This window comes from Rhododendron vialii, chromosome 6a (assembly GCF_030253575.1).
Source record: "Rhododendron vialii isolate Sample 1 chromosome 6a, ASM3025357v1".
NCBI lineage: Eukaryota > Viridiplantae > Streptophyta > Magnoliopsida > Ericales > Ericaceae > Rhododendron > Rhododendron vialii.
In genome coordinates this window covers 20,994,006-21,021,217 of record NC_080562.1, presented here as the reverse complement: position 1 = coordinate 21,021,217, position 27,212 = coordinate 20,994,006, and the positions used below count along the sequence as shown (strand labels likewise).

Below are 27,212 nucleotides of genomic sequence, written 5' to 3'. Positions count from 1 at the left end.
AGGAGAGGCGGAAAAAGAAATTACCAAAATGCCATGATGATAACCCTTGGATGGATTTGGTATTTACGGGCATGCCATTTTGTAAAATGAAGGGTGGATAATTATGCAGGAGACAAATCTGGAGCATTGGTTGTCTTTTGGATTCAAAACCAGTCCTGATTTATTATATAGATTTTATCTTAATTAGGGCACTTTTGCCACGATGAGCACTATTGGAGCCACGATATTCCAATATTAATTTATATTTTCACCTCGCACCTTGAGTCATACAAGACAACTACGAATTACCTATATTAATTTACATTTTCACCTCGCACCTTAAGTCATACGAGACAACTACAAATATTTCAGCTTTCTTTCTTTCATTTTCATCAACTGTGAGAGCAACACTCAACCTTCTGGCGTACATTCCTCGTTCTCCACGTTCATCTTCACTGTCGTCTTCCCAGGCTCATTGATCGATGATCAAACTACACAAACCTTAGAACTAAAGACAGTACTCAATGGGTCGTCTTCATTCGGATTTTGAATATATAGGTTGAGATCAAAGTTTTACTACGCCTATCAAGAGCTTGGTCCCCCCGGATTAGATAGAAAGTAAGTGTGGCCTTGTAACGACCCGCTCTCGAATGATTAGCATAAACTGTCTTAAAAGAAAGCTGAGCAACAACCTTAATAAGATTCATTCCATAAACGCAAGACAAAGTAGACTAAATAGATTACATATGGCTTCCAAAATAAGATTTGCAAAGAGAACTATACAAGATGAGTTGCATCCACATATGATACGACAACTCTCCAAAAAATTGACATCACAAAATGTACTATGCCAAAAGGACACCAAGACGACCTGCATCCCAACTCCTACAGCCTATCAGACCAGTAGTAGACCGAAACTCTACTACAGTTACCTGAAAGGATTGTGAGTGTTACAACTTCATTCAAGCGGAAAGCATAAAACAGTTTACACGAGCAAACATGGATCGAGTACTGCTTCTAATCATATTTAGCAAGAAACATACTATTTTTCTCAAGCAATTAGGTAAACAACAATATTTCAAGAAACCATAGGGTTGCTTCCCTCGCAACCAGGAGTTATGACGGTACCGTGACCCTGTGAACAGGGTACTTCCAACAATTTATACCCTGTTTGTGTACAGCAAACAAACATTTATACCCTTCTTGTGTACATCAAGAAGAAAACAATTCCAACCAACAACACAGCTATGGCATGCTCTTGAAATAAAATCATGTTTCAAACAACTTGATCCATATCCACAACAGTCAAAAATTCCCAACATTTGCAGAAAAAGGATAAGTTTATTTTTAGCTAGCCACTTTAATGAAATAGCACACTCACCTTAGAGATCCAAAAAGACAAAAGCAAAAAGCCTCCTTCTCAACCTTGAGGTGGAGACTCGCCCCCCGATCCTAGAATATGAATGACACTACACTTAGTATAATTCATACTCCAACTCATGTTAAAATGCAAGTAAAATGCATCAATAAGTCTTGCATATGATTTTATTTTTAATCTCCATCCTTAGTATGATTCTGAATGAGACTAATGCAATAAAAATGATGGGTGATGTGTTTCAATGCTCAAAAGATGATTCAATGAGATTTGATACAAGAATTCCCAAGAATAAGGCTTAGTCCATGACCAACATGTACTGTTCTGACCGTATCCAAAACATAATCGTGAATTGAAGAATGACACTCTAACCATTGAAAAGTAAACTTCTTCCTCTTCGAATCGACAGGTCATTCATAAAAAACGGAGTTCGGGTAACCTTACTACGGCCTCGCGATTATAACTTAACAAATACTAAAACTGGTGCAGAGACAGATTTTAGGTCAACTTTAACAGCAAATCTGTTATTGCTCAAGCGTAACCAAAGCGCACGGGTTGCATCGTTGGAAAGCTCTACGTGTCTAGTTTTTAGCAAAGCAAGCGGAATGTGATTTTGAGTCTCGAGCTAGGAGATATGACTGTTTTCCCAACTTGTGTCGGAGCAGTCAGCACTGCGAGTTTCACAGCAGCAGTTCGGTGCACGATTTTTAACTTCTTCCCCTCTTCGAAATAAATTCTGAAAATTTTACCCAATAAACTAGACATGTATATCCATCTCCAGTAAAAATACCAGAAAATTACAAGGTCAGAAAATCTGTGAGAAAAATTCGCTAAGAACAGGACAGATTCAATTATGTTCAAGCTCTAATTGACATGCCCCAAAGATGGACGAATTTGGTACAGTAAAATCCAATCTTCTATAACCTAATTAGGACTTAAACTAGATGAATATGCAGGTATATACATGTTGATCAAAACCCAAAACATAAATTAGGTATATTATAGGGTTTACCTTCGATTGGTTTTCTCCAATTCTTTTCCCTTCTTCTTCTTCTTCCTCCTCTCTCTCTTTCTCTCTCTCTCTCTCTCTCTACGTTATACAGAAGCGGTGGGACGGAGGAAACAAGAAATAACGTAGAAGGTTTATTAGGGAAGAATTATCCCATGAGGTTGGGTGTATGGGTTCTAATAGGTCAAAACTCATCTTAACCCTTCATTCTCCCTACCAAGACCAATCCCTTTTTAATTAACTTAATTAAACTCTCAAATTTAATCATGTATCGCTAAACAATTAATGAATGATATGCGAATGATAACACAACACGTGTATCAAATAGCATGACCTATGCAACATAAAATTAAATGTCATATGCGATGCACTTGCATGCTTGAAACGGGTGTTACAGGCCTAACCGTCACAAATACTTTTTCTTCTCTCCCCCCTCAGGATTCACTAGTCTTGTATGACGACGGGACGGGAGGCCATGGTCCTATTTCTCAATTGTTTCTTCTACACTATAGTTTTTTGTTTTTGCTTTTTTCTCATCTCTTCAGATCAATGATGTAGAGACCTGTATTTATTTTATCAAATGTTAATATTTTATAAAAGCATGGTTTTTGAGAAAGAAAGTGAAATAATAGTGATTATGTGATTTGGAGCTAAAGTGATAGAATTGGTTGTGAAAGGGTGCAAGTGGAATTTGTGGATTTGTGAGTATATATAGGAAGGTGAGAGAGTAGGGAATCATTTTTCGCCTCATCTCCCTCACGTCTCTCTCTCCTCTCGGCTCTCATTCTCTCTCTTGCTCTCTCTCCAAATTTCCACCCAAGTCACTCATAACCCATACCAATCACCCTTCATTCTGTATTCTACTTGAGGTTTTGGACTTGTTCTTCATCGATTGGAGCTTAGTGTGGAGTATTCCGTTCGAATCGAGGTTTTCGGAAAGCTAGGGCTTGTATCTCGTGGGTTTCGTTCTCAAGACTTGAGGTAGGGATTCTACCTCTCAATATATGTAAAAGAAGTGTTTTCTATCCTTGAAATCGTGCCAATGGTTGTTGTCATTGTTATTGTCGTTGAATCCTTGAAAATCTGCTCGAAACTTCGTTGTATCGATATGGGCTTTCGGTCGTATCGATACCATAAGAAAACAGAAGCTTCAGAATTTCTGATTTGGTTGCTGTATCGATATGGCAATTTTAGTAGTATCGATACCAAGAGCTTATGGACAATTTTTGCTGCTTTGTTCCAAACTTCATCGTTTTGACCTCCGATCATTTCTAACTTGTTCTAAACACTTGCAAATCACCCCGTAACATGATTAATCGTATTCATTGAGTTCATGGAGTATCATTGCATTTCTTGTCCTTGTTCAGTAGAATTTGACGTTGATGGCTAAATGAACTGTGGTTGAATTGAAATGACACACTGCGAGGATATGTGATTCTTGAACACTTTTGGACACAACGAGGACATTCGGGCCCATCGACTGGTGGGTGCCTGGCAGGAGGTATTGAAATCCCTTAATTGCCCCGACAAGAGCAAATGCTCATATTGGTTACATTCAGGACCTACCGATGGGTATTGTGTCTGGCAGGGGGTATCGGGATCCCTTAATTGGCCCGACTGAAGCAAATGCTCATATTGGTTACATTCAGGACCTACCGATGGGTATTGTGCTTGGTAGGGGGTATTGGGATCCCTTAACTGGCCTGGCAGAAGCTTCGGCTCATGACACATAGGACGAAAGGATTTTGGACTAATGATAGATGGAAAATGGTTCTAGTTTGAGTTGCATTATGATCGTTTAGTGGTCGTTCGAGTTTATTGATCTAAGTTTATTGATTATCCTGAGGTCTTTGTTCATGTTCCTACCTTGAGATCATCTTAGCATTTCTCTTGCATATAATGTTAGAGTAGAATTTTCTACTGGGCTAGTATAGCTTAAACCTTACATCATTTTCAGGTACTAACTCAGGGCAATAGCTTGCATGATTGAATGCTTGCACGTGGACACACTTTTGAGAGCTAACGTTGAGAAGTTACTTATCCATCTTTGTAACTCTAATTGTAAATCTTTTGTGAGTTCATTGGTGGATTAATATTTGGTTGGAGTCCATCTAATTGTCAGGGTACTTGTTGTCCTTTTTCTTTAGTTAACACTTTATTCCTTTTGAGACTGCTAATTATAGATAAGAATTTTTGTAGAATGTACATACGGCGTAAATTGGGGTTGGGGTGAAAGATATGCTTGTATTTTCCATGTTTTGCATTAGTTAGATGATTAGTTTGGATTTGACCAAGATGTTTGTAATGAATTCTATTATATAAGTGACGCGCTGGACGTTTATCAATATAATTTTATCCATTACAGAAAAAAAAAACCATATTTGAGGAAAAGAGAAAAAAACACATTTGAACAAAAAAGTATTTTAATAAAAAATTAAAATAGAGGTATAATAAAGAGTTTGATGCAGTGAATATTTCTTAAAATAACTAACTAAAATAAAAATAACTTTATAGAATGTAATTTGGTCCACAAATTTAAGTAAGATGTGTTAGAAGAGAATTGGAGAAAAATGCGTACCTGTTTCATTTTTCGAAATGCCCCTTTTTACTTTCTTTTTATTTTTATTTTATTTTATTTATTATAAATAAATACGTATCACGATCTTACCTCTTGCCGGCCAAAGAAAACCTTAGTGCCATACATACACCATGGAGGTAGAGGCCCCCACAGCCGGAGAGATCGAAGAAGCAACTCACAACGACGACGTCGAAATAACCACCGACCCCGACGAGTCTTTGCCACTGCTACCGACGAAGAGATCGGTTCGGACCAAGGTCCCCGAGGTCGAGGTCCACCTCTACCGGCGAGGAACAGGCCCTATCGACGTCTTCAAGTCGGCCCTCGGCGGGTGGGAGCAGGACCAGATCGAAATCGGAGGCATCCTCGACAAGTACGGCTTCAAATCAGTCTTCGCCTTCAACCCGGAGTCGGGTCGCGGCGTCCCGATCCGGTTTCACCCCAAGAACGGCCGCTCTCTGCTCCCCTACGCGGATGGATCCGTAATTTTCATCGACGGGGAACCCAAGGTACGTTTACATTAAGACATCGATAAACTCCTAACTTCTTACAGCTATTTGTGTACCACTACGCTTAAGTCACATGTTTTGTTTTTTTTTTTTTTTTGGGGGGGTGGGGGCAAGTAAAATTTTATATCACCAAAAAGCGCAAGAAGCTACAAAAAACTTGCAGGGGCATACCCCTGTGCGTGTGTGTGAACGGGATTGTGGGCATGCCTCTTTGAAATGCACGTAGTGCGAGGATTGAGAGCAGGAGCGTAGAGAATTTTGAAAGATTATGGGACTTGGACCTACACAGATAGTGCAGCCAGTGGGTGGTTTTGGAAACCACTGGGAGGTCGATAAACGAACCAAATTGTTCGAGTTTGAGCTTGTGTTCGCTCGTTAGGAGTTCATTGGAGATTGATTTGTTTTTTGAAGCTCGTTCAGCTTTTGATTCAAGCTCGAACAAACTACTACATGGCTCGGTCGACTTATGATGTTTAATAAATTCAAGCTACTCGAGATCGGTTAGTGATTGTCTCGATTGAAGCTCGTTTGAGATTGACTCGTCTCATAAACTGTAAAGGGTGAAAACCGCCTTAGTAAGAACGACACTCTTTGAGATCAACGCACGTGACAACTTCGCCGGAACCCTAAAACCTGCAGCACAAAAATAGTGAGCGCACCTATGCCTCTCGTCGGCAAAGGCTCTTCGATGGCAAAGTTAGCATTCGTAAGGAAGACTGGCAGAGATATTATGGCTCATTGCGTAATTAGGTTTACCTCATATTTATAGATTTCGTATGACTTGCTCTCTAAGCTCTCGTGTTGCCCTAAGTTTCCTTACCCGTATAGGAAACCTAGCTTTCTGGGACTTTTTGCCCCAATGAGCCGAGATCCCTTGCTTGCTAGGAAACTCTCCCTATGTGGAATTTGTTCCATATAGTAATTTTGTCCCTTTCACGGCAGAATTTATTATTCCTTTATACGTGGGATCTGCCTTTATCACGTAAAGACCTCGTTCCAAAACATTCCGGACCTATCCAGCCACCCATTTCGCTAGTCGGCTTAGCTCGGCTATTGCTATGTTATCGTGTTTTTTGCTCGGCAACCATTTTGAGCACCTTTGCTCATTAATGTCCGTTAATAACCCTACTTGCCCTTACGCACCTTCCCGTGGTGCTGTCGTGCTGCCACGTGCACTTCCCTGTGCGCACTCTTGTTAGTGTTCCCGTGCTCCACACGTGGTCGGCCTTTATCCCTTGCGTCGCACCCTTACGTGGTGCCTACTTAGCATGTGTTTGAGTGTATTTTCCCTACCTCGGGGAAAGCCCTACTACAATTGCTCCCCAACTTTGCCCATTTCTGCTGCTCGGCAGCGAGCAATGGGTAAAGTTCTTTCGTGAACAATACTTTGGTCGGGTGTTTTTCAAACGCCTTTTGCTTTTTCCAGCTTCTGGGATCAATCGTACCCAGAGAGTCTGAAGAGACTACTTTTTGCGCCACGTGGCACATCACGCCTCCTTTGCATTCAATGCGAAGCGACGCTCTCTTCTCCAATTTTGCCAAAGCGGCGTCCCTTGGGTGATGTTCTCGGTACGTCACCCCACTTTTTGGGGTTTTATAATAATTTCAAATCCCTTTTCAACTTTTCACTCTCTCTCTCTAGTCCCAGACTAACATCTCCCTCGCCATTGTTACTGTTTATCTTCTTTCTAAGCGACTGCAACCCGCCACCTTCGAGTCCGATCATCCCGTTTTTTGTCGGAAAACCTTCGCCAGACTCTACTTCCTTTGAGTAAGTTCTTTATCTTTGCTTTTCATCTATCCCTCTTTGTGTCTTATCTCTGCACATCTAGGATTTTTGCCCTAGTTGCACCCAAAACCCCCCATCATAAAGGTGATTAGGTCTGGCTGCTTTAGGCGCTTGTGTGACACCCCTGAGAGATTACAGCAGTTTAGGCAACGCTACGGCGTTCCCTATGATATTCATCTGGAGCTTGCTCCGGTTGATGCCATGCAAGAGGGCTTTGACCACCTGGTCCTTCGCATCTTTGTCATGTCCATAGTCGAGGGGGGAGTTCGTTTCCCCTTCCACCCCCTACTCTGTCAGACTTTGAATACATACCGCCTTGCCCCCCTTCAGTGTACAATCAACGTATTCGGCCTGGTTATGGGCATTGTTGCCCTATACTAGATTCTTGGCACAAACCTAGGTTTCTGGGACATACATCATATGTACAGTATCGTCTCAACCAGTGAGAAGAGCTTTTACTATCTCAAGGCCCAACAAAAGAATAGAAAGTTGGTCACGCACACACCAGACTCTACTCGGGGAGACAACGATGACTTCTTCGTCGTCACCGACAACTGGGAAGAAAGGGACAAGGAAGGCAGGCCTGTTGGGTTGCACGTCCCTCACGCCTACGGCTGCCCCGTGAGTCCCCTTCTTCCCTCCCGAGCAATTCTACTTCCTTTTTGTGATATACATTAGCATAATTATCTTACACTTCATCTTTCTCGTTATGTAGCTCCTAACATAAATGACGGTCATCGCATCATCAGCCCGCTAGTCCTCCTGCTTGACATACGCCGAGCTCTTGACTACAACTGTTCCTAGTGTGGTTGGTGCCGGACTTGGTCGGGCTGCCCATATCCTGCTTGGCTATACCCCCACCTGCACGGGTGGTATCAGCCTCTGACCTGAGCCCCGTACTCAGCGTTCGTTTCCTACACTCGAGCTTTACGTCCAAGAGCCGGCAGCCCTTCTCATCCAAATAACCGCTGCTGCAACCGTTAGGACCACATTGTCACCGTTGCCGCGCAACAAGGTCAGGTTGACCTTTTTGTTTGCATCCCTCAGGTGCATTTAAGTGATATCGGTGCCTCTTCCTCCGGCCGCGTAACCCTCATATCCCCCTCTGATTATTTTGCTGATCCCGACATGTCTCGTCGTCTTAACCTCGCGGCCATGGTGGGTCGTAATGGATCACGTGTTCCCTCCTATGTTGCTCGGACTTGGGTATGGATTGAAGGGGCCGTACCCGACTCACATCCCGCACCTGCACCTGTGTCGGATCGTGTTGACACGGGTACTCCACAGGTTTGGGCGAGTCCGTGCAACATAGGTTCCCTCTGGTTTGCCTGGCTCCACGCCCTCCGCACGTGCTACCTCTTCCTGTTCTCTTCCTTCTGGCATTCTCACCGATGCTCGTCGCAAGCGGTTTCATCAAGACGCTTTCGGAGGAGAGGAGGATGAGGATCAACTATCCCTCTGCGCGTTTCAAGAGCTTAACGCCGCCTTTGCTTGTACCCTGCCCCTTCACTGGCTTCTCAATTAGCTTTGAGCATCTCTTCCTTTCCTACCGCCTGGCCTCGGCACTCCTTCGAGGCGACCGCCCAGTCAACACTGAAGACTCCGCGGGCTCTTTGGAGACTGCCATTGCCTTGGCTCAAGGCCTCCTGCTTCTCCCCAATATGATCAAAGAGAAAGAATCATCCCTGGACAGGTTCGAGAGGACAACAGTCTCTCATTGGATTAGGGTAAGGCTTTCCTTCCTCTCGATCCTTTCTGATTTTATCATACTTCAGCACACCTTAACTATCTTTCCCTTTCTGCAGGCTATCCAGAAGATGGTCGAAGTTTGCGGGAGGGCTCGCCAAGGGGACGCCGAGGTAACAAGGTTGATAGCCGAGAACACCAGGCTACTGGGTGAGGTCAACAGGTTGGGGGAGGAAAACTTCAAGTTCAAGGACACAGCCATGTAGCTTGGCCGGCAGCTGGAGACCGAGCGTGAGAAGGGAAAAGAGGTGGAGGCGAATTTCGTGAAGGCAATGGAGGAGCTCGGAAAAGCAGAGGAGAATGTGAGGATATTTGAAGAGAATATCCCGGAGGCCTATGATTACGGCTTCGATGAAGCATCCAGGCAATTCGAGGACCAGGTGCCGAGCGTTGTGAGGAAGATTTGGGCAAAGTGCTGGGCGTACTGCCTGGGGCAAGTTGATGTGCGGGAGGACTTGCCCCTTTGGGCTCAAGATCGGGTCTCGGAGGGTCTGGACCTAACCATCACTAAGATTAGTGATGAGCCCTTCGGCCCCTGTTATGCTTCCTACGACAAGTGCGTGCTGTTCCTGGCCAACAAGGAGGTGGCAGCAGTTCGGTGGCCGCTTTTGTTGACCGTTCTGGCCTATTACCTTCTCCTGCACTGGTTGATCCAGTCGTCCAAGCCAACCTCACAGCCTCTGCCAACCCTCCTACTCCCGTGATCGATGTTGATCAAGAGACGATTGCCCTGGCTGCCTGACTTGGTAAGTTTCCAAACCATTTCTTTTTCAGTCCTACCCTGTGTGGTAGATGAAACATGTTCCTTGGCCCTGCGTGACTGTTAAAACTTTTTCTAACTCGTTCTGTGCCCGTTGTGGCTTTTACTACATTTTATACTGCGTTGAGACCCTTCGGGGTGTTGATGATTCAGGTGGCCCTTTTGCACGGCCAAAGGACTCGTACTTTATTGGCTTGTCATGGCCCTTAGTTTTAGCAGTCCTTCGTGGCTTTTAATCTCACTACTTGTTGCCCTTCGTGGCATCCTTGCATATACGTTATGTCGTGTTCCGGGTTTTCTTCGTAACCCATGTTTAGTTCACTCATACCTTCCTTGCGTGTTTACTATCCGAGATTCTCATTTTTTAGTGTTTATACTTGACTCAAACTCATTCGTGTTTTGGTCTTTTGTCTGGGCAATCCTCGATGCCCGGGCCCAAGCGGTTTCGCATTTTGCCCCGCTTATTTTGAGCATTCTTCGTTGCTCGGGCCCAAGCTTGCTCATGCTTGGCCCTTACCTGGAGCATTCCTCGTTGCTCGGGCCCAAGCTTGCTCGTGCTTGGCCCTTACCTTGAGCATTCCTCATTGCTCTGACCTAAGCTTGCTCGTGCTTGGCCCTTACTTTGAGCATTCTTCGTTGGTTGGGTCCAAGCTTGCTCATGCTTGGCCCTTACCTTGTGCATTTCTCGTTGCTCGGGCTCAAGCTTGCTTGTGCTTGGCACTTACTTTGAGCATTCTTCGTTGCTCAGGCCCAAGCTTACACGTGCTTGGCCCTCACTTTGAGCATTCCTCGTTGTTTGGGCCCAAGCTTGCTTGTGCTTGGCCCTCACTCGGCTTTTATTCGTAGCTTGGCATTATCTGTTGCCATTACCTAGGTATGTGCGTACCTATCCTATCGCGGGACAAAGTTTTGTTCCTGAGCACCCAACGCTGTCTATTTTGTTTGAATATTAACGTATTCAAAAATGTTTTCGAATAGGTCGAGTTTTGGTGCATCCCCTATAATTACTGATCCCCCAGTATGGGGTTAAATAGAACATTTAGGTCCATACTCAAGCGTTTTCATGCCCAGACCAACATAATTAAGTCAACAGTTTATCAAGCCAATAAATACAAAAAACTGAAAGTTTTATTCATAACTTCATGAAAATATAACGGCTGCAATGAAGCAGCGAATTCTAAACATAGATAAACATTATAACACTGGGGCATAATGCCACACTTTATTCGAAAGCAAAAAACACATCTTACTACGTGGCACACTGCCAAATTTATTTGAAGATGAAATCCTAAACGAAAATTTCAAAAAACAAGCTACTTAGCTTTGCCTAGACCCGGAATTTCTTCCGATTCTGCACATTCCAGGGCCTAGAGGGACTGGATATCCGTCCAAATCTGCCAAACGATAGGATCTCACTCCAGCCACTTCTGTTACTTTGTACGGACCTTCCCAGTTCGGTCCGAGCTTTCCATCGGTCTTGACTTTAGTGTTTCCGAGCACCTTCCTCAATACCAAATCACCCGCACTAAACTCCCTGTGGGTTACCCTCTTGTCATAGCTTCTCATAAGCCTCTCCCGGTACGATGCTAGTTTCACCAACACACGTTCCCAAGCTAGGGCTCGATCATTACCCCCACTTTTTACCAGAGCCGTTCGATTTGTTGGCAGCCTTATCTCGAGGGGTATCATTGACTCAGTCCCAAATGCCCTGGGAGTACGGTGTTTAACCAGTGGAACTCCTCGGCGTAGTTCGGTATGCCTCAGTCCCAAATGCCATGGGCTCGTAAGTGGCAGTAGATCCTCGGCTGGTGACCGTATTATCGAGGCAAACCTCTGACACGTCTCACACTTTTACGTAAGCCTTTGTGTCCTGCATGTGCGGCCACCAATAGCCCTGAGAGATCGCTCGGTGGGCTATGGATCGGCCACTTGCATGTCCTCCACACGTTCCTGGGCTATGGATCGACCACTTGCATGTCCTCCACACGTTCCCTCGTGGATTTCATAAAGTCCACCATTTAGGGGTGCACACATAGCAAGTACGGCCCAGTGAAGGACGTCTTGTACAACTTCCCCTCCGATGAGACCCAAAACCTTGAAGACTTGGCTTTGATCTTATGAGCCTCCCTTTTATCGATTGGAAGTGTTTCGTCCCGTAGTTAACTCACTATCGGGTCCATCCAGCTCGGGCCCATCTCGAGTTCTAGCACCATTTCCTCGGCCTGGTCTATACTTGGCCTACTGAAATGTTCAACCGTCACCGTCCTCCTTCTGTAGGGACTGCTGAAGCTAGGCAGGCCAGTGAGTCCGAATGTGCATTCTGCCCCGAGCTAATTTGTTGCACATGATCCTGCTCAAACCTTCCAAGAAGAATCTTGGCTGCCTCCACGTAAGCTGCCATCTTCTCGTTCTGTGCCTCGTATTCCCCGGAAAGCTGGTTTACCACCAACTGTGAATCATAGTGAACCCTCAGCTTCCGTGTGTTTAGCACCTCGGCACTACGCAGTCTGGCAAGTAGAGCCTCATACTCTGCCACGTTGTTCAACGTGCTAAACTCGAGTCGCACGGCTTGCTCAAGGACGAGACCCTCGGGGGAGAAAATCACCACCCCCGCGCCTAATCCTTTGTTGCAAGCCGACCCGTCTACGTACATCTTCCACTCTTTTGGGTCCCCCTCGGGGGTGTAGACTCCTTGTTCGGCTAATACTTTCTCCACCCCTGTTCCCTCGCTCCCCAGCCTTGGTCCGTCCAACGGTGGCGGAGGTAAGGCCGATGGCGAAAACTCTGCCAAGACTATGCCCTTTATCGCTGTTCGCGGTTGGTAGTCAATCTTGTACTGACTTAGTTCCACCGACCAAGTAGTGATCCTTCCTAAGAAGTCCGCTTTTCGAAGCAAGGCCTTCAACGGGAATTCCGCATACACAATGATCGGGTGGCTTTCGAAATAATGAGGCAGCTTCCTAGAAACCGTTAGTAGGGCCAAGACCAGTTTCTCGAGTGGGAGATATCTCGTCTCCGCACTTAACAGAGTCTTACGTAGTAGATCGGGACTTGCTCAGCGTCCTTTATTCGGAGGAGCGTCGCGCTCACCGTGTGCTCTGATACCGCTAAACAATGGGGGAGAGGTTAAGTATTGTTTCAACTCTTGGAATGCTTGCTCGCACTTCGCTCCCCATTTATACCCTACTCTCTTTTTAAGCAACTGAAAGAACGATCTGCGCTTATCGGAGGATCGACTTATAAATCGATTAAGTGCTGCCGCCATCCCTGTTAACCTTTGGACTTCCTTTGTAGTTTGGGGACTTGCCAAATTATGAATTGCAGAAATCTGGTCGGGATTCGCCTCGATGCCCCTTCTCGTCACCAAGTGTCCCAGGAACTTTCCAGAACTAACCCCTAATGCGCACTTTGATGCATTGAGTTTTAGCCTATACTTCCTTAATACCTCAAAGGTCTCCTTTAGGTCTGCAACGTGGTCCTCCCTTTCTCTACTTTTTACTACCATGTTGTCGATGAAGATTTCCATGGTCTTACCATGCTGTTCTTTAAACATCTTGGTTGCCAACCTCTGGTACGTCGCCCCCGCATTTCTAAGTCTGAACGACATCACCTTATAACTCGTGGTGTTATAAACGAGGTTTTCTCATGGTTGGGCCCGTACATGGCTATCTAATGGTATCCTTGGTATGCATCCAGAAAGCTCATTCGCTGGTACCCCGCGGTGGCATCTATCGACTTGTCCATCCTTGGCAGTGGGAAGCTGTCCTTGGGGCAGGCTTTGTTCAGGCTAGTAAAGTTCACGCAGAATCTCCATTTGCCATTCTTTTCTTTACCACAACGGTGTTTGACAACCAATCTGGATAATATACTTCCAACGGTGTTCACGGTGTTTGTCCGTGTGTTGTATTGCCAACCTTCTCTTCTTTTGCACCACAGGTTTGTGCTGGGGATCCAAATTCAAGTGATGGCAAATCACTTCGGGATCGACCCTTGGCATCTTCGTGGTGTCCAAGCGAATATGTCGATGTGCTGTCTCAAGAACTCTATGAGCTCCTGCTGTTCCTGCTCGGCTAAGGTTTCGCCGATAAGGAAGTTTCTCTTTGGGTCATCCCCAATTTGGATTCCTCAATCCCTCTACTGCCTTCTTGGTTGGATCCCCCCAACGTCTTCGAGCGTCGGCTGGTCCTGAAACTCTACCGAATTTACCAAATGCGCCTTTGGTGTTTTCTTCACTATCTGGACCAGTCACTGTTGCACGGCCTTTTGGTTTTCTCGGATGCTCTCGATGCCATCTGCTCCCGGATATTTTACCATTTGGTGATAGGTTGAAGATATCGCCTTCATCCTATGCAACCACGTCCCCCCATTGATCGCATTGTAGGAGGATGACACATCTACCACCAAAAAAATCCGTGGGCAAGACCATCGATCCCGCCCGTACATGCAAAGTTACCCTCCCAAGGGGCCATACAGCATCTGCGCTAAACCCGATTAGTGGCGTTATAGACTCTACAAGCTCGGCTTGGTCTAGCCCCATCTGCCAACACTTCGGTGCAACTCCCCTAATCCACGAGGATTTTCTCGATGTCATAGTCTCCCGCACGTAGGGTGACAGCTAACGCATCATTATGGGGAACTTGTACTCCTTTTAGGTCCTTGTCTGTAAAACTAATCACGTCTTCTAGCCTTTCGTCTGGCCTCACTCTCTTTTTGGCGAGCTTCATCACGTGACTGTCGTGCTCGGCTTGTCTCCTCAAGATCCTTACCTCCTTTTGAGTGTAGGGAGCTGCCAGGCCGTGTATCATTTGGATCAGCCCTATTGAACTCTAACTCCATGGCTACTTCCCGGTTTCCCGGAGCTTGTTCGATATACTCGTCCAAGAGGACCTTTGCAACCTTCTCTTCCAAGAACCTCTTGTAAGACTCACAATTCTTCGTCATGTGCCCCCAGTCCTTGTGGTAACTACACCGTTCGCTGGTGTCCCTTCTGGACTTGAAGTCCCCTGGTATTTTGTCCGCTGGCCACCTGAACCACGGGCGATGCTTTATTTGAAAAAGTTACCCTCCCAAGGGGCCATACAGCATCTGCGCTAAACCCGATTAGTGGCGTTATAGACTCTACAAGCTCGGCTTGGTCCAGCCCCATCTGCCAACACTTCGGTGCAACTCCCCTAATCCACGAGGATTTTCTCGATGTCATAGTCTCCTGCACGTAGGGTGACTAACGCATCGTTATGGGGAACTTGTACTCCTTTTAGGTCCTTGTCCGTAAAACTAATCACGTCTTCTAGCCTTCCATCCGGCCTCACTCTTTTTGGCGAGCTTCGTCACGTGACTGTCATGCTCGGCTTGTCTCCTCAAGATCCTTACCTCCTTTCGAGTGTAGGGAGCTGCCAGGCTGTGTATCATTTGGATCAGCCCTATTGAACTCTAACTCCATGGCTACTTCCTGGTTTCCCGGAGCTTGTTCGATATACTCGTCCAAGAGGACCTTTGCAACCTTCTCTTCCAAGAACCTCTTGTAAGACTCACAATTCTCCGTCATGTGCCCCCAGTCCTTGTGGTAACTACAATGTTCGCTGGTGTCCCTTCTGGACTTGAAGTCCCCCGGTATTTTGTCCGCTGGCCACTTGAACCACGGGCGATGCTTTATTCGAAAAAGTATCCAGTAAATAGGGTCTTTGAAGATCGTATTTACAGCGAAGAATGATCTGGGTCGGGCACAAGCTTGTTCTCCTTCTTTCCCTGGCTGTAATCCTTTGGCCTGTAATCCTTCTTCTTCTCGTAAGACCTTTGCTCGGGTTTGGCAGTCTTCTTCGTGACCCCCTTTGGCTGCTCGACTGGACGCTTATCCCCTCCCCGCAGGATATCATCCTCAGCTTGAGCATGTTGTTCTATCTTTTCCATTAGCTTGGCCAACGTTTCTACTGGGTACATGTTCAAGTGTTCTCGGAGCTTCCCTCCCAGAACCAAGCTGGTCTTGAAGGTAGCTAGTGCGTACTCCTCGCTGCAATTCTAGATCTCGTTGAATGCCTCCCAGTACTTCTTGGCATAACTTCTCAGCGACTCTCTGGGTCCCTGTTTCATGGAGGACAGTACTTCGAAAGTCTTAGGGTCTGCTCGGCTTGTTAGGAAATGCCCAGTAAACTCCTCAGATAGTTGTTTCCAACTTCTGATTGAGTTTGGTGCCAACTTGTGGAACCATGCCATTGCCACATTTCCTAAACTTGAGGGGAACATCTTACACATGATAGCATCGTCTCCTTCATGCATGAACATGGCCTGGTGATAGTGCTGGATATGTGCCACAGGGTCCATGTTCGTCTCTTAGTCAGACTTCTTCCCTTCCTCTTGTGGGGAGAGTCCTTCGGTGCTTCCTTGGAGTTTGGTCCTTGCGTTGGTACTCTCGTGTACTCCCTGACCTTTCCTCATAGGTCCCCTGTTTCTTAAGTTCGCGTATCTTTCGCTCACATCTTTTCATTCGCCTGGCGTACTCCTCCAGTTCATGTTCCTTATGTTCGAGACTATCATTGCAGTCCCAAACGCTCACAAAACATTTGTTGGACTTCTCACGCCTATCTTCACAGAAAGACAGATTTGTCCTTTGTTTTCTTGCTATTTCCCGTCTTTCCGCTTCCCTCCCCATCCTCATGGGTTGGAAGCACGAATGGTGGTTTATTTAGATTGGCTGTCTCTTTGTCTTTCGCCTGCGGCAGCTTTTTCGGTGCCGGCGGCGGAACTTTACTTCCGTCTACACCCTTGTTCAATGGGTTCTTAGGATTCTGTTCAGTCATAGTCGTGTTCTCAAAGAGTTACGTCTTTTCCCACCGACGGCGCCAATTGTAAATGGTGAAAACTGCCTTAGTAAGAACCACACTCTTTGACATCAACGCACGTGACAACTTCGCCGGAAACCTAAAACCTGCAGCACAAAAACAGTGAGCGCACCTATGCCTCTCGTCGGCAAAGGCCCTCCGATGGCAAAGTTAGTATTTTTGTACTAAAAAGCCCTAGTTTTGTAAGGAAGTCTGGAAGTGCTATTACGGCTCAAAGCGTACCTTTCTCATTAGGTTTACTTCGTATTTATAGATTTCGTATGACTTGCTCTCCAAGATCCCGTGTTACCCTAAGTTTCCTTACCTGTATAGAAAACTTAGCTTTCTGGGACTCTCTGCCCCAATGAGCCGAGATCCCTTGCTCACTAGGAAACTCTCCCTACGTGGAATTCATTCCATATAGTAATTCTGTCTTTGCCTTTCACGACAGAATTTATTATTCCTTTATTCGCGGGATCCGCCTTTATCACGTAAAGACCTCATTCTAGAACATTCCGGACCTATCCAGCTGCCCATTTCGTTGGTCGGCTTAGCTCGGCTATTACTACGTGATCGTGTTTTTTGCTTGGCAACCATTTTGAGCACCTTTGCTCATTAATGTCCGTTAATAACCCCTGCTCGGCCTTATGCACCTTCCCGTGGTGCTGCCGTGCTGCCACGTGCACTTCCCTGTGCGGACTCTTGTTAGTGTTCCCGTGCTCCACACGTGCTCGGCCTCTATCCCCTGCATCGTACCCTTATGTGGTGCCTACTTAGCCCGTGTTTGAGTGTATTTTCCCTACCTCGGGGAAAACCCTACTACATAAACAAATCAAGCTTGAACAATAATTTGTTTGGCTCATTCGGTTCGTTAATCAGCCCTAGGTCCAGTGGTGATTTTGATGTGATGGATAATTTAAACCATGACACGAATGCTGAAAATGGACCAACAAACACGGACGGAGGGAGTAGAATTTAGTGTGTTGGCCACTTGGCCAAATTATGGGTACTACGGTACAGGTCAAAGAGTCCAATAGTGCCAACTGAAGTTGGTCAATGACCATGGGTTACATTCATCTTAGGCGCATTTGCATTGCTGCATTTGTTGCATTTATCTAGAAGGCTGACCAATTTTTTTCTGGGTTACAAAAATGCTTGGTATATTAGGGTTCAGTATTTGGTTCATATTAGTTGACCAATCCTTCCTAATTCACATATTTGTTGAAAGAATTTCATCTGCTCGTACCAGACCGTAGAATTCAGGAAAAACCAGATCCCCGCATACACAAAGCAAATTGCAGATAAAACTCCAAAGCGACAACTTTCCCCCTCTATTAGTTCGAAAAGGGGTAAAAAAATGATAGCAAATATCGCCAATAATATCCCTTATAACTGAACACATGTATCTATCTTCCCATCCAATGGATTGGTTCCTATAAACAAACCCTGCAATTTGGTACCTACTTAACTTCCACTAGCAGTTACGATTTACCAATACAATACTGTGTACACTAAGCATGTGTATGGCACTCTTCAAAATATTCTCTTCCTTTCTCAATTTGTTCTACCCTTTCCTCAAATATCTAATCAGTTGTTAAACAAAGCTAGTAAGTGAAAGATAGAAAGCGTTTATACTTATCATAAAAACTGTGTGTACCGATAAAATTCATAATATAGGGTAAGTTGAATAACATGATTTCACTAATCATTTGTCAACACCAATTTCTCTCTCTCTTAGTCTCTTTCCCTCTCTCATTCATTTCTCTCCCATTCCCTTTCTCATTCACACAATCACGATTCACCCCTTCCAGCCACCTTCCTATGGTTGGCGAACCATAAACCGAAGTTCTTTTTAAGAACAAATCATTGTGAAAGATTTTAAAATAAAACCATCGTTGCTTTCCATTGTTGAATGAAAAATGCCAAAAATTTCAACTCACTTTCACTAAGAAGATTGGAACTCTTCCAACAGGTTAACCGTTTCGTTTTTGAGGAATGAGAATGGAAATTATGACACCATTTTGTAATATTTTATAAATCTATTAAAATGAAAAAAAGCAATATCAAGCCTATTGTCTTTCATGAGTAAATGATTTGGCAATCTTTAGAAAAGGCTTAACTAATATTAGTTCATTCGTGCATCACAGAGGACCAAAGCTTGTACATATATGTGAATGGGTGGACAGTGGACTGATATGGACATAACTCTTTCTCTTGCAGTATTTTGACTCATGCTGATAATTTAATGTCCTTTTTGGCCATTGACGCATAAAGCAATAGGTTCCAGATTACGCCCCCCTGGCCCATGATACTAAAAAAATTATCATCACAACATGAATACACAACAAACTTTAACCTAATGGGTTTCATGATTTTGAAAATTTCGTTTAATAGAACTAATTGAGATCTATCAAATAAGATCCATATTGCATATTTTTAGAAATTTGTATTGAAAGATATGTAGAATTTTTTTAAGGTGTGTGGAATAGTGAAAGTGGACAAACAAATACGGACGGAAGTAGTAATATTTTGGGATTTTGCTCATTGCGGGAAAATTGAGTTGAAACATCTAGGGAAGCTATGAAATTGATGTTCTTTTGTTGTTGTTTATTTGAAACTAGTGTTTAAGAAGCGACAAGGAAGGTCCTTGTTTCAGTATTGCAATGATGTCAGAGAACTCCTTTGTGGCTGGCTTTTGCGTTCTGCTCAGCTTCAAGCTATTGGACATCCCTCAAGGGATACTTATGCTCAATGTGCATTTTGTTGGTATATGCACTTAGGGTAGCCGTCAATGAGTAGTTTGTTGGATTTGATACAAACATGTAATAAGTTTTGTCTGTTATGAGCTTAAGGATCAAAGTTATATGGTAGGAGTCGTAGGACAAAAGTTTCCCTGTTACCATTTGAAAGGGTTTTCTTGCTTTGTTTATGTTGTTCCATAGTCTTTAATTGTTATGATCTTGGAATTGGTTTTTATCCTCTTTATTCTTTTATCCAACTTGTTATCAAGTTGTTACAAACAGTGTGGACTGCACAGATAACACGTCTGAATGTGATACATCTAGACTTGCTAGTATTCTACTCTATGTAGCAGCGAAGTGTCGGTGTTGGACATGGGCATGCTCTGGACACATGTCTGACATTTAAATCTCAAAGTGTCCTAATTTTTTTCTGATATTTGGGGGTTGGACATTCTCCTGACACCCTCCGACACCTTAAGGACACCCACATGACACTTTAGGGACGCTTAGAGTGTCGGGAGAGAGTCCAAGCCCTAAATATTGGAAGAAAATAAAGACACTTTGGGATTAAGTGTCAGATACGTGTCTAGTGGCGACTCTAGGATTTTGGTAGCATGGGGTCATTCATGAACGTCAATACTCTTTCGAAAATATATGCAATTTCCCAAACAATCAAACAACCAATATCCTAAATATATGCAATTCCCAAAGCCAAGAGAGTATTAGACTTTCATGCTTTACATCTTAAGCGATAATTATATGCAATTCCCAGAGCCTAGATAGTATAAGATTTTCATGCTTTTCATCTTAAGCAATATAGATGTACATTATTCGTGCATTATACTCTGTTTAAATAACAGTACTATCCCAATCTCAACTCAAATTTTATACATTTAATACTACCAAACCTATTCAAAGTAAATCAGAGGAGCTAACACTAGAATTTGTACCAGTGCTTTATTGTTTGATGCTAAATCTTCAAGAGAGAGGCGACAAAAAACTGGCGAGGACTCCGATTGACTACGCGATGAATGGATGAGAGAGGGACAGTGTAAAGAGGAACTGATTTTTAGCCCTTTGGTTTTGTATTTATTGGTTTTAATTTTAGTGGGCTTCAAAGATTGGTAAATTATCTAATGGAATGACACCATCAAATTGTTTTTAGCCTTTTGTTTTGTATATTTTGTAGATTTTATTGGAAAATTATATAGTGGTGACATCATCAAATGGGTTTTAGCCTTTCCTTTTGCATTCTCTGGGAACTTTTAGTGTGTTTCGAAGATTGAAAAATCATCTAGTGTGGTGTCAACATCTAACTTTGATGGGTCATTTATAACTTCAGAAAAAAGTTAATATAATAATAGAATTTATTTTTTTCCCGTGGGGTCACCTGACCTGCTACCTATAATGTGGCGCCACCACTGAAGGGATCGGACGCTGGTATGTTGCTTCCGGCGTAGTGTCGATGCTACGTAGAATATGTATATCCATAATATTAAAAGGAGGATTTGTACGGGAAGTTGATAGGTTAAAGTTATTTCAAGATGGATGAAGTGGGTGGGACTTTAGCTTTCTCGATTTGGTGGGACCATTGCTGTGCTTGCTAGTAGGTATACACACACACACACGCATGAATATATATGTTTATAAACATGTATATGTATATGTATATGTATATTTGTATACACTGACGTGTCCCCCCAACGCGTTGTGTCCCCATTTTCTTGAAAAATTTCTGTGTCAGTGTGTTGGTGTCGTGTCCCGTGTCCATATCGGTGCTACATAGATGCTACTATTATCAAACTTGGTTCTCAGCCAAGGTTTTGTAGCGCACTAATAATATACATTGATATGTTTGATTAGTTAAAAGGAAAAGCTTATTCTTCCTGGATCACTTCTACTTATTTTGTCAGTGTTTAATAATACTTTGAAGTACCTAAATTCATTGCGAGTCTTTTTCCTGTAAACTTTTTTCTTGCATTGGGACCCGATTTTATCAATTCCTTATCCCGTTCGTTGATGTTGTCTGATTTCAGGACTCCTTACTAAAACCTATTACCAAGATCTTGCTAGGAGTTGCAGTTATCACCTTCATGATAGTATTTGTCATGAAGGAATCTCCAGAATGGATGCAAAAACTGAGCTTATATGGTGGGAGAGTTCCTCCTTGGATCCTTGCTTGTGTGGTTATTGTCTTCACTCGCTTGAGGAAGAGAACTAGGGATTTCCTCGAAAAACGGGGTACGTGAAGGAATGCTAGAGGCCATTTGGTAACTTTTGTGAGTTTTTGGTTTTAATGCCCGTCTTATATGTGAACTATTACTTACATGCAATGGATCACGCGGTATCAATATTCATTCCTCAGAATGTTCCTTATAATTAGTTTCTCTCCAATTGTTGAAATTTATCTCCTCCGTATGCTTGCATGGTGTCTTGTTACTGTCCCAATCATTGAGTTGCATCCTTCACTTGGTTAGCCTGTAGTGCCCTGTTCTATCGTATGCGGCTGCTGCCTTTGACAGGAGTCAGGTGGTTTAGGCGGTGAAAAATGTGGTGTCCCGAGTCTTTTACTCTATATGAAGTTCCAATGTCCTTCCTTCCACTATATGACATATGATTGCTCGTTGCCGTCTTAGACAGCCATTCCACCACCATCACTGTTCAGCTTTACTTCACCGGCAAGGATTGCCACCCCAATATCTTTCACCCAAAGCCACGGACATAACAAGCCACAGCGTACCATCATTATGGTCATATACCATCACTAGACTCTGTAAGGGAGCTCTGAAACTGAATGTTGCTAACTAGTGTCTTGGGTGAGTGGTAATGTGGAAATTGATGAGGAGTGAATGCAGGTTAGAAATCCTTTTCGATGTCAAGGAATTTTGAATAAATGTTTTCATTGTATGGTGGATAGAGTAGTAAGAGGACATAAATCGAAAAGAGAAGGATCTGTCTCCGATTGCTGATCAAATTGGAGTAGGCCAGGATACTGTACATTAATCGGTCCGGGATATCTATGTCAGCAGCACTAGGACACTTGTGTATGGATTTCTCAACCTTATTTCTCATATTCGTTCCCTTTGCTTGGATTGAAGATGAATGACAACCTTGTTAACTGCTTTTTTGCCCTTTGATATCCTGATATTTTCCTCCTTGGCCAATATCAAGTTTCAATATTCTGATTGACCTATACAATGCCGGAATAACTGTTAAATTGTAAATGAATTAACTTCCTACATTTTCGTGTAAAGATATGCTGAAGGAAATGATATCGTTGATGATTTTAAGGTGGGTGCGATGGAGTAGTTAAAAGGTGGGTGCAGTGTAGTTCTGTTAATGCAATGAAGTAGTTCCAGTGAAAGAATCAATAAGAAATGTGCTTAATGTTATCTAACTTCATAGTGAACTTATGCTCAAGGCATTGGTTTTAACTTAATAAGTTTGATTGGTCTTTGATCACTTCAATGTTGCACAAATATCACTCAGAAAAGGAAATAAAAATTGCGGATGGCGTTATAGAAATTATGAGCACTCACAGTAGTCGTTGGAGTTGGATTTCAACACCGTACGAATTAAAAGACTACAAAAGTCATACTAGCATTCTCTACGAGAATTGAATACAAATTGACATAAATCTTAGAAATAGTATACAACAAAGAATTTCATTCCATGAAGGTAAAGGACAAGAAGAGGTACGTACGGGAAGTACAATGTTGTCACAAGACTTAGGGTTGGTGAAAAAGAGGGCGAAGCTTGGAAACAAAGGATGATGATGGGGTTTCATGGTTGTGGATCCCTTCATAAGTTGTCATCACATAGTGGGAATCGTCTCCGTCTCTTTCCACTCTCTTCTTCACCTTGCACCCTTCATTTGAGCACTTGTAGTAGTTCCTGTTTATGTCGTTGTTGACAGAAAAGTATACCATGTACAAGGTTATACTAGTGTATATTGATTATCCGGCCAAGTTAAGTTGGCTATGAAATGAGTCAAATGACATATAGGAGTGGTTTTTTCTTTTCTTTTTTGGGATAACATTTAGGGGTATCCGAGCCAAGTTACATGCATCTCAACTGTTCTCCCCCCTGGTCCAGTCAAAAGTAGGTCATCTACGCCGGAACTAAGGGATTCACAAGAGATTTATCTCTTGCGGCATAATCCCATGGGAGAAATCTATGTAAGCAATGTGGTATAATTGGAATAAGCAATTTTATTCCTTTTCTTTTCTTGGGTTGCTAATAGGCGGCAATTTTTCCTTGTGTATTGGATCTATGTATCCAGAGTGTTAACTAAATCTTAAATTTATTTATTAAGTTTTCAAACTATAGAATGATGGCCTTAGTTATTATTCTTAAAAGTATACATAATCTTAGGTTCGTATTAATTGTATAGTAAATATAAGATATTTTATTAAGAGAATGAACACTGTGAAAATAATACTAAGAATTGTACTTGCCTCTCACTACAATATTGTTTTTGTAGTGAAATGAAATAATTTAAGGAATAAAAGTAGGCGAGAACAAGAAAATTTGAAACTTGAAGAGTAACCAAGATTATAGTAAACTCTTGTAGATAATAGAATAGTAGTAGTTAATATATTTATATTTAAGTTAATAAAAGTCTCGAATAACATTTAGTATGATCTAGATATTATTAAACATTAAAGTAACTAAATAGTAACTTAACTTAGTAAATGTAAAAGTCAAATTTTACTAAAAATTAATAAAGTGACTAATTTAACACTAGTGTTTAATAAATTACAAATGAGTCTTATGGTTCATGAAATTAAGAATTATATCTTAGAGTTTAATAAATTACATAATAATCTCTATGGCTTATTCAATTACCAAATTACCCTAAGGTTACAAAATTGCAAGATAGCCCCTAGAAGTTAATAAATTACAAATTCACCCCTGAAGTTTAACAAATTACTAATTGTAAGTTACAATGAAACCATAAAAGTCACGTACTCAAATCCATAACATTTACATCATATGTGCTAACGTAAATCATTACTGGTGTGTACTTATTATTTGTAAAATATTCAATCGATTAGGCTTGTTGAACTCTTGTGCCATTTTGTTTCACTGCGCAATGTGATAGACTGGTTAATTACGTGACGTGAACGTAGGAAATACTTTAGGATCACTGGGTAGTTTGCGAACTTGGAAGAGAACATGTACGTAGACGTTACTAGTAATGAAAAAAGGAATGAGGTGTGGTTTACCTGCGGGACCTATGTCGTTAGGCGAGTGAAACTTTTAAATGTGGTACCACATGATTTGCCTGTGGTTTCTGAAGGTTGATATTCGTAAAGTTCACAAAAGTTAAAGGCTAGATAAACAATCAATGACGACGTGCTCAATTCTGTTTTAATTATTATTTGTTATGTGTTAATTAGTAAGTGTTAAAGGGTATGAGATTATCTACTGACGGAATGGAAGGACAACACTCCTAGACCAAGAACAAAGTTATTTGAAGAAGGGCTCGTCGAAGCCAGAAACCCGAAGTTTCATTCCTATTTACGAAATCATCATATTAGTTTTAAAGTCCAAATGAAACAATCCCGTAGGAGCTTTAGTTCAGCTTAAGTTTCTGTGATGTGTAGAGTCCATTAATAAAAATATTTAGAGTCTAGAGTCCGTGAAAAGACAAAATTGCCATTAATGAGACAAGGGCTTTGTTTAGCTAGCACAAAAAATGTCTTTTTTTCATTTAAATTGTCTTAAATGAGATAAGGGCCTTATTTGGCTAACACAAAATGTCTTTTTTTGTGTTTTTCGATTTTGTTGCATTTTCATAGGGTACCTTAGGGTTTTAGGCACTTTCATAGGGTTTTAGGGTGTACTTTTCTATTATAGGATTTTAGCGGTTTAGACACTTTCATAGGGTACCCTAGGGTTTTAGGCACTTTCATATATAGAGTATCCTAGGGTTTTAGGCACTATCATAGGGTACCCTAGGGTTTTAGGCACTTTCAACTCTGATCAAGCTTGGTCAACGCCAGTCAACCTTGGGAGGGATTTTTTTTGTAAATCCTGGGCAGAATTTCTTTTAAACTTCATGAGAAAATATTTATGTCATTATAGCAAAAACTTTTATAGTATGTCCTCTTACTCAATTTGCCCGTTATAAACTTAGACAGTGAGACAATGACGTGCACCTATGCAACACTTTTGAAAGATCTATATTTTTTATAACTGAGATATATGGGTCAGCTTACAAGCACCTTCATTATTAATTAATGCTGGGAGACCAATTCTATCGTTTGATTAATTATACTTTTTATAGATTTATGTATGGTACAGTAGTGAGCTCCTTCTTAAACACACACACACACACACACACACACTTAACCTATACTTCCAATGTGGGAGCCAGCCCAAATCATTTTCAAAATCTTAATTGTATGAAGCTCATGTAAAAATGGAAAGATAATATGGTGCAACTATTTTTACCTTGGATTTGGGCTACTTTTAACAGTCTTCCTTCCATACTTTCTCCATTTAAATCCATCATCCATGATCTCCATCACAGACTTTGTTCTAAATGCAATCCTTAATCCCACATCCATCTTCACTCTCTTCAACCCACTTTCACATCTTCTGCACAATAACATCATCAAATAAATGGTTAGCATAAAACCCCCCCCCAAATTTACACCTAAATTGGAGAGATCAACTTTGTTAAGGTGTGGACCACAGACATGACAACTCCTCAGAAACTGCCTTGTTCTCTTCACAATTCAAAAAGAATTTTTCAAAAAATTCCTCCTAGATTATCTCTACTTCCAACATTTCTCTTTCTATCTCTCTCCACTGATTACCCCTAATATTTTTCAAAAAAAATTTCAAACTTCAATCCAAACAAAGCATTTAAAAATGTTTTGAGAAGTGAGAACATCAACCAAATAAAATTTCCATAATCTGCGAAAAAAGATCATTTCAAAAAATATTCTGAAAACTCCAGCCACGGTCATCTGATTTGAAAAAGAACAATGATATCGTCACGCAAAGACTTGCATGTTACTGTTTCTTGGTACGTTGGTTGAAAGAGGATTGAACGAAGATGCACTGCTGCTGCTGCTGCTTTCTAGAAATAATTGATCTGCAGATTGAGAGGGATTTGGAGTGAAGCTAGATATAGGCTCTTCCTCTGGTTGATTCAGTAGTGCAATATATTCCAATAGCTCAAGATCTTGATGTTCATTATAGCTATCCATCATAATTAATTAATGTTGATCAGATTGATTGGGTTTTTGGCTTCAGATCAATCGAGCGATGTTTTTTGATAGGAAGATGAAGTTGGACATGATGGCGGGCGTGGGAGGAGGGTTAAGACTTGAAGAGGAAAGACTAATGGAAGACTTTGCTTTTATAATGCTACTATTTTTACTTTGGTTCGCTTGCTTTTTATATATATATATATATATATATATATATACACACACACACACACACACACATTAAATTAGTGGTATACATATAGAGAGAAACTTATTCACGGCGGAGAGCCGTGAATAACTTATTTACGGTTTTGCGCAATCTTGGTCGTCCACTTCGGTAATAAATGGTTGAGATATGCTTTTCAATTTTGACCGGTAAAATTGATTTTTAATCCGAACCGTCCAAAACACTTTTAGACGCGCGCGATTGAGCGCCGCAAACTCTTTTTTACGGCACACCCGTAAAAAAGTTTTTCTCATACATATATACTCCATCGGTATATATATGTACATACCTTTTGTGTGTCTGAATATGTTCCTGCTCGGCTGGTGGATTTGTTTCACGGGATAAAGATAAAAGGTAATTTCACTCCCATTCTTTTGAACTTAACTTAAATCTGAAAATTGTCCTTATTTGAATTTTTTTTGCATTTGTTAGTTTTGCGCCAAACTTTTGTGAGGTATT

The 27,212-nt window shown here is 42.2% G+C and overlaps 2 protein-coding genes across 3 annotated transcripts; one reads left to right on the top strand and one right to left on the bottom strand.

Moving 5' to 3' along the window:
• The first annotated feature begins 4,988 nt into the window (after positions 1–4,988).
• On the top strand, positions 4,989–22,570 carry LOC131329361 (uncharacterized). 2 transcript variants are annotated; one of them, XM_058362458.1, is made up of 3 exons: positions 4,989–5,450; positions 21,338–21,542; positions 21,938–22,570. In XM_058362458.1, exons 1-3 carry the CDS (start codon positions 5,073–5,075, stop codon positions 22,024–22,026), a joined length of 672 nt encoding a protein of 223 aa, XP_058218441.1. In that variant the 5' UTR covers positions 4,989–5,072; the 3' UTR covers positions 22,027–22,570. The 2 variants fall into 2 exon arrangements, with proteins under 2 accessions (XP_058218441.1, XP_058218442.1); XM_058362459.1 differs by having other exon boundaries at positions 21,824–21,938.
• A 334-nt stretch (positions 22,571–22,904) lies between these two features.
• LOC131329360 (probable WRKY transcription factor 51) lies at positions 22,905–26,666 on the bottom strand. The gene is made up of 3 exons (XM_058362457.1): positions 26,325–26,666; positions 25,761–25,907; positions 22,905–23,195 (listed from the first exon to the last, which is right to left on the bottom strand). Exons 1-3 carry the CDS (start codon positions 26,525–26,527, stop codon positions 23,030–23,032), a joined length of 516 nt encoding a protein of 171 aa, XP_058218440.1. The 5' UTR covers positions 26,528–26,666; the 3' UTR covers positions 22,905–23,029.
• Between the last annotated feature and the right edge of the window lie 546 nt (positions 26,667–27,212).

Excerpts from the sequence above, each read along its gene's own strand:
- LOC131329360 (XM_058362457.1), bottom strand. The coding sequence starts at position 26,527 with ATGATGGATAGCTATAATGAACATCAAGATCTTGAGCTATTGGAATAT. Across the intron at positions 25,908-26,324 it reads GTACCAAGAAACAGTAACAT|AAGATGTGAAAGTGGGTTGA; the intron begins GCAAGTCTTTGC and ends GTTATTGTGCAG. Across the intron at positions 23,196-25,760 it reads AAAAGTAGCCCAAATCCAAG|GAACTACTACAAGTGCTCAA; the intron begins GTAAAAATAGTT and ends CGACATAAACAG.
- LOC131329361 (XM_058362458.1), top strand. The coding sequence starts at position 5,073 with ATGGAGGTAGAGGCCCCCACAGCCGGAGAGATCGAAGAAGCAACTCAC. Across the intron at positions 5,451-21,337 it reads TCATCGACGGGGAACCCAAG|GACTCCTTACTAAAACCTAT; the intron begins GTACGTTTACAT and ends GTCTGATTTCAG. Across the intron at positions 21,543-21,937 it reads GGATTTCCTCGAAAAACGGG|ACAGCCATTCCACCACCATC; the intron begins GTACGTGAAGGA and ends TTGCCGTCTTAG.